General features: G+C 34.9%; 1 protein-coding gene across 1 annotated transcript in view; it reads right to left on the bottom strand.

Annotated features, from left to right (window-relative positions):
- Positions 1 to 7,314, bottom strand: part of MTFMT (mitochondrial methionyl-tRNA formyltransferase) — a gene marked incomplete at its 3' end in the record, with an annotated part of 19,334 nt that overhangs the window by 10,088 nt on the left and 1,932 nt on the right. Inside the window, exons 2-5 of the mRNA XM_023532576.1 lie at positions 6,646 to 6,855; positions 4,682 to 4,804; positions 3,278 to 3,380; positions 2,071 to 2,146 (exon numbers count right to left, since the gene is read on the bottom strand). Coding sequence (XP_023388344.1) covers positions 2,071 to 2,146; positions 3,278 to 3,380; positions 4,682 to 4,804; positions 6,646 to 6,855 — 512 coding nt within the window. The remainder of the gene's footprint in view (positions 1 to 2,070; positions 2,147 to 3,277; positions 3,381 to 4,681; positions 4,805 to 6,645; positions 6,856 to 7,314) is intronic.

Raw genomic sequence — 7,314 nt, 5'->3', positions numbered from 1 at the left:
GGGAAAAAAGCAACCCTGAAAATTAAAAACAAACTGAAGCAAATAAACCTAACTATATATCAAACTAGATAGCAAAATCACATGGAAAATATAATTATCTCCAGGAAGTTTTGAACAAAGTACTATGACTATATACTCTTAGCAGGATATATTTAAAGGAAAAAAAAACTGCAGAGAAATCTTAAGTTCTACTTAGTACTTTTACTGTTTGTAGTAATATTGGTGTTATAATTTCAAAACTATTTTATGTAGAAAAAATAAACATTAGTATTGTTTAAAAAAATATTCAGTGTAAGAGAAAATATTTTTAAAAACCCTGTAATTTAAAGTTTGAATCAGAAACAATATGAACTCTGACATTTTTAAAAAATATAATCCTAGCCTTGTCCACTGACACCTCATGCTGAAACATACTGTTATACCAGATGGTTTCTAAATACCACCCACCCCCCACTAAAATGAATAAGGGAGAGATGGCTGATTCCAGTGTAGGACAGAGAATTTACAAGGTGAGCCTGGGACATCTTGTGACAGACAGCCAGGAAGCATTCAAAAATTAGTTGGGGAATGGGGGGATATCAAAAGGATACAGGTGCCAATGTTAAGGGGCTCCCACTGGCCAATCTGGGACAATTTGAGTTGCACAAAGAATTATGATTGTAATTAACTGTAAAGCACAATAAATGAAAATCCATTAGTCAAATGATAATTTTAAAAAACTTTAGTGGCCATCATAACTGAAGGCAATTATGGTACTAACTCCTTACTCTAAAATTTGATAATTAGAGAAAAAATTAAGCATTTACCCTGTTATTTTAGGATGAACTAAAATTCAGGCCCAATTAATGAGGAAAAGCTCTTCTTACAGAACAATGCCAATTACTAAATGTAAATGAAGTTGGAAAATCACTATTGGCAATCCCCAATTAAGTAATTCATTCAAAGTAGGAGCATCAATCCACACTAAAATTGTTATATGAAAGGTTGTTAGAGAACAGGATTTTTGCATGGTGCCAAAGTCTTACCCCACAAATTACCAGCTAATTGCAAATGGAGAAACTCATCTTCATACTGTATAGATCTGGTAGTCACCTCTTCAATCAAGTGATCAAACTTAGCTTTACTAGCCTTAATGCAACCTCATATTATGGCTTATTGTTATGAGCATCCTAAGATTGGAGGGACAGGCCAGACTATTCCAAGCATATCCTTTTAAATAGTTTTAACTTTTGAATCACGTAAATGTTTTTAAAATAAAATTAAATCATACATTTAAAAAGCTCCTTAAAATTAAAAATAAATTGAAAAAAATATCACTGGAACATAATATCATCTATGAAATACTGTTTCCAAAAATTTTAAGCCTGAATCTAACCAAGCCATTTGAACTTTCAGTTTATAGGAAACAACACTGGAAGGAAACAGACAACTGGCCCAGTTTCTTCAAAAAGTCAATCACATGGAGGAGAAAAAAATAGTGGAAGAATCACTCTAGATTAAAGAGACTAAGGAAACATAACAACTAATTAAAATTGGATCCTAGTTTGATAAATATATAGCTATAAAATACGTTTTTAGACAATTAAGAAAATACTTACATACGGACTGGATATTAGATGCTATTATGGAACTGTTCATTTTTCTTAGGGATGCATGATGAAGTGTTTAGGGATGAAAGGTCATGATGCATACTTCCAAATGGTTAAACAGAAATTAAAATATGTATACTAAATAAACATACATTTAGAGAACGAAAGAAAATCTGGCCAAACATCAATAATTGTTGACTCTGAGTTAAACAGGTATTCACTGTCTTTCAACTTATCTCTGTTTGATACTTTTCAATATAAAAAGTAGGAACAAAATTTCCAATCTTTCATGAGGCTGCATATATTAAGAGGGAGAGGGAAACCTTACCAACCATTCTTTGGAAAAGGACATAGTAGTGTGCACTTACTCTTTAGTCAAAATTAAGGGAAATGTGCAAGTGAAGAAGTCAGAATGTTTAGATGCCATCAACAAAAAACAAAACCTATGAAAGAGGTAAGAGTCTTTGCAGGCTTCACTCACCATGTGTCACCCCCTCAGTTGGCTGCTGCCTTCCATTGTTCAAACTTTCTGGCAATTTTTTCAAAACTGAAATAAGCTTAAAAAGGAGAACAATATATCGAAGATGAAAAGAATAAAAGCAGAAATACATTACAATTCATGTAATTTATAGCTTTAAGAAAGCTGGGTGACAGGCGAGGTAGTTAATTGGCTTAAGCTGTGAGGATATACGTTTGCTCGGTGGAGTTTCAGTAGAGATGTCACTCTCTGTAGAGTGCAGGTCACTGATTTGCTTCCTGAGCTTTGCCTGGCTCTGCAAGCTTTCAGAACCAGGACAGACTACGCTCAGTCATCCACACTCTCACCATGCTGCTGGAAGGAAGGCAGTAGAGCCTCATAGAAAAACAGTATATTCTGTGTTCAAATCCCAGTTCTACCACCTATTGGCCATGTCATTGTGGAAAAGTTATTTTACTTGTCTGTGGCCTTCAATGTCGTAATCTGTATAAGTGTCGACAACAACAGTTACGTCAAAGGTTTGCTGGGAAGGTAAAAAGTAAGTTTATAGAGTATCTAGAAAACAAGCCAGTGCTCAATAAATGACAGCCACTATTATAACAGCATTTCTGAGGTATGTGCCTAGAATAGGAAGCACCATCCAAATAGCTAGGGGGAGCGTTTTCTTCTACAGAAAATTAATAAGATCATATGAAAATCATTAATTTGGTCATTAAGCATTTACTCAGACCCTACTGTATGCAGATTAAATGAGCTATACAACAAGCTATACAAAGCCATGGAGTTCATTTATAGCTACGGGGTCGGTAGAATTCCAGTGCATATGGATGCAAATGATTGGAACATAGGCACAGAAGTAAGAGGAAAGTTAAGAGTCACATAGGAAATGCTGCTGGTTCAGTATGACAAAGATGAAAGAAAAGTACATCTATGAGACTGAGGGGAGTGAAATTGGGAAGAATAGTCTAAAAGCCTCACTGTGATATAGTGGCCCATATAAGATCACATGTTTCATTTGAAAGCCTTTATGAAGTACACACTCTGTGTAAATTCTCAAAGAATTTACACAAATGAGATCACAAATGCCAAGCTAATATTTAGGAAGCCATGGACAGAAATTGCTCTCTAAAAAACCGACAACTTAAAATCATGTAATTATTCTTTTCATCTAGCAAGTGAATAAAAAGCAGTGGGATATCAGAGAACTTACCATGTTGGCACCCAGTCTTGACAGCACTGCTTCCAATTCCTTTGCAGTGCTTTTGGGTGGCACAGGAATGGTTTCCTGTTTGACAATTGGACCTACATCAAATCTACAAAAATAAAAATAAAAAACAAACAATAATATAATTTCTGACGATTTCTAACAATCAAAATGTTTGTCTACATGAGTGTTTACATACCACAAGAACAGTTTAACCTTGGCTATGAATTTGACTTAGTCATTAGCAAGGGAGAAATGTCAGTTTGAAAGAAGGGAGAGTAAAATCTGACCTGTAATTAGTTTTTAAATTTATTTATTCCTAAAAGAAAAAACTATAAAGTTGCATATCAGGGATTTAATTGGAATTATAGATAATTCAACCATTAGTAATAAATATTATTTTTAAAAATCTCTATTTGTATAATGAAAGCATAGAGCAAAGAATTTCTTTTCTAAGAAAGTACAATTAGGAAATTCCTAATTATTTCTTTTTATATTTCCTCTCTCAAAGAACAAGAGTTTTGCCTGGATTATAATCACTGTTGATTATAAGTAGGCACAAGTGTGTGCATTCCCATGAGTCTTACATTTTATATCAAGCTCTGTAAATACTGGCCATTAACTTTTACTAGAAATATAATTTATTTTGAATATTTAACTCTGTGGCCTATTTTTAACTTGAGCTTTAATAAAATGTTTATTATGAAAAATTACAAACATTCACAAAAATGGAGAAGTCTAATGAATCACCATATATACATCACCCAGATTTTAGAATTATCAAAGTTTTGCCACTCTTGTTTCATCTACCCCCTTCCTCTTTTTTTCTCAAGTAAATTATAGCAAATCTTAGACACTGAATTGCTCCTGTGAACTTGTGAATCATCTTTTCTATGGGGACAATTAGGTGACAATAGGCAGAGGCTTAATACATTCCTGAAGCAATTTAAAATAATTGTTTCTTAGATTGTAGGTATAGTAACAAATTTAAATGTTTAAGCAACTATTGGTATACAATATTTTCTTACATCAGGTTCTAAAAATTGTTTGACCATAGAGACCAAGGCCAGCAGAACCGAGACTCATAACAACTAATATGCAAAAATCCATCTCTCATTAAAACAATGTCTTCTATAGAAATCCAGTTGTTAATGATGTAATTTATTTCAATTAAAATATTAAAAATTTCACAAGGGCTTTAAAGAGATGCTGCATAAATACCAAAACATAGAAGGCTTATTATGTGAAACAAGTTAAAAACAGAAAGGATACAAAAGCAAAGGGATGACTTCGGAGTTAGAGAAATTAGTGAGCACCAACCATTTACCTATTTCCTCCCTTCCCACCCAGAGAGGCTGATATCAATATTAAAAATCACACGAAATTTCAGGAAAAGAAAATAAGTTCTACCTTTTAGGTCTGATCTGCATAACCGTTACACCAGTAACTGTGTCTCCCTGAAGCACTGTATGGATGATAGGAGCTGGACCACGCCACCTTGGGAGGCAACTGGGATGGACATTCAATATGCCACTGAGTTAGAAAAGGCATAAATTAGTATGCAAGTGGGCTGTTCCATTTAGTTACTGCTACCGAAACTAATATGCTACTTTTCATCATTAAACTTTCCCAGAAATTTTTAAAAACTAACAGTTAAATCTAGTCTTGTACCACCTGAAAAGGGAGCCAGAGTTAAGTTCACTCTCTTATCATAAGTGACCAATGAAACAATTAAAAACAAAGCAAGAATATGCGTTGTTCCAAAGGTGTTCCACAACAGCTTATGCCTAGGAATTTTTAAATAAAAACAAAAAAAGCATTTTTTACTATATGAGTAGAATCACTCAGACCCTATCGTGCATTTCATGGATGTGAGTTATATTTATAGTTTAGTTACATAATTACCCTCATTTCACTTAGTTTGCATATAGAATGACTAAAACAAGCTTCCTGAATCCCCATCAAGTGATCTATTCACCTTTGCTGTTTACCCCAATACACCTATCATCCATTAATGAGCAATTTAAATAATTTACTAATCTGTCATTAATGATGTCTCTATCAGCGTGATTATTCACTTTAGAGTGTGTATATATGAGCGTCTTATGTTCTAAGATCCACTGTTCAGCTCAGTCTCACTCATTCAACAAATATTTACTGAGCACAATCCATGTGCTGGTTATGTTCTAAGTACTGGGGATACAAACAATGGTAAACTAAACAGAAAAAAAAATTGTTCCCTCAGGGAGCTTATAAACCAAGAGTGAGAGATAAGCAATGAAAAAGAAAATGCGTAAAAAGTTTGTCAGATGGTGCTCAGGTGCTCAGAAATATAAAGCAGAGAAGGGAAAGGGAGTATTGGGATTACAATTTTAATAGTGGTTAAAGAAGGTTCTACCAATAAGAAGACACTTGGGCAAAAACATGAGGAGGTAAAGAAATAGCCATGTAGATATATGGGAGAAAAGCTTTCCAGGCAGAGGGAACAGTAAGTACAAAGGTCTTGAGGAAGGTCAATGCTGTCAAGTTCAAGGCACAGCAGGGAGGTCAGTGTGGCTAGAGTGGAGCGAACCCGAGGAATAGTTCCAGAAGATGAGGCCAGAGAACCAGCAGAAGACCAAACCAAGCAAGCAAGTATTCACAAGCCAATATAAGAACTTTGACTGTTATTCTGAGTAAAGATGGAAAACCACTATAGAATTTTGAGCAGAGTGACATGATCTGATTTATGCTTTAAAAGGAACACTTTGGCTGCTGGGTTGGCAAAAGACTGAGAGGGCCAAGGACAAAAGTAGAGACTGGTTAGGAAGCTACTGCAGTACTACAGGTGAGAGTGGCGGCAGTGAAAGTGATGAAAGAAGATTCTAGACAGATTTCAAGGCAGAGCCAATAAGATTTCCTGTTGGACTGGATGCATGGTGTGAGATAATGGATTAAGAAGACTCTAAGGTTGGGGGCTGAGCAACTAGAAAGCAAGAGGTGTCATTTGCTGGGGTAAAGATTTTGGAAGGAGCAGATTTTGGGTGAAATTTCAGGTATGTCATTTTGCACATCTTAAACGTAAAGTACCTATCAGACATCCAAGCAAAGCTGTGGAGGAGGCGCTGGGTATCAGAGGCCTAGAGTTCAGGGAGAAATCTGAACTGAAGGGACAAATTTGGGAGTTGTCAGCATATACATGGAATTTAAGTGAGGGTGGGTGAAAAACCCATAGATAGTGATAAAGAGCACCATACATTTTAACAATTCATGCCACTACTAACATTTTTTATTCTAAGATAAAATACTAAAGAAAGCATAATCAGAGTTCAAGTTATTGCATTTTATAGATATCAAGTCCAAGGTCTTTATATTTCCTTATAAATAAAACTTACTAGGGAAATTTAAGAATAAGAGCCTCACTCATAAGTCGGCCAAACGAAGCGACCACTCCAACATCATATTCTCCAGATCCCACATCTGGCCACTCATACACTGGAAGCTGAGACTGGACAGCATATTGCTTCACTGGCAGTCCTTTTGGTGATGGGGAGGGCACTGTGACCACTTCCAATTTTTCAATTAACTCTTCCTCTTTGTTTTCGCTAAGTTGGAAAGATTGGAAGAAAATGTGACAGTGTTAAGACAATGGGTCAAAGCTAAACTACTTCACACATCTTTGTGGTATTTTTATGATTAAATTCATGAAGCTCTTAAGGGTAAATGATTTAAACTAGTATAACTGAGAGACTAGGTTTTTACTTAATTTTAAATTAAGTAAAGAGCCCCATATGGCTAGTCGCTACTGTTTGGACAGCATAGTTCTAAAATTTTCTTGCGCAAAGAGAAACATATACAGAACAGACATTTTATTATTTATTATTTATGGATACTATATACACTGCTCTACATTTTTTTCTTCTTAACAACACTACATATGCTGTTATGTGAGTCTTTTTTAAAAAATGGGTTAATTATACATTTGCTTACATATGCATAGAACATTTCTAGAATAAGAAACTAAAAACAGTGGCTGTCTTTGAAGAGAGGAACTGGGAAGATAC

This window comes from Pteropus vampyrus, unplaced genomic scaffold, assembly GCF_000151845.1.
Source record: "Pteropus vampyrus isolate Shadow unplaced genomic scaffold, Pvam_2.0 Scaffold85, whole genome shotgun sequence".
NCBI lineage: Eukaryota > Metazoa > Chordata > Mammalia > Chiroptera > Pteropodidae > Pteropus > Pteropus vampyrus.
The sequence above is the reverse complement of the archived record's forward strand: the minus strand, read 5'-3'. Positions and strand labels throughout refer to the sequence as shown.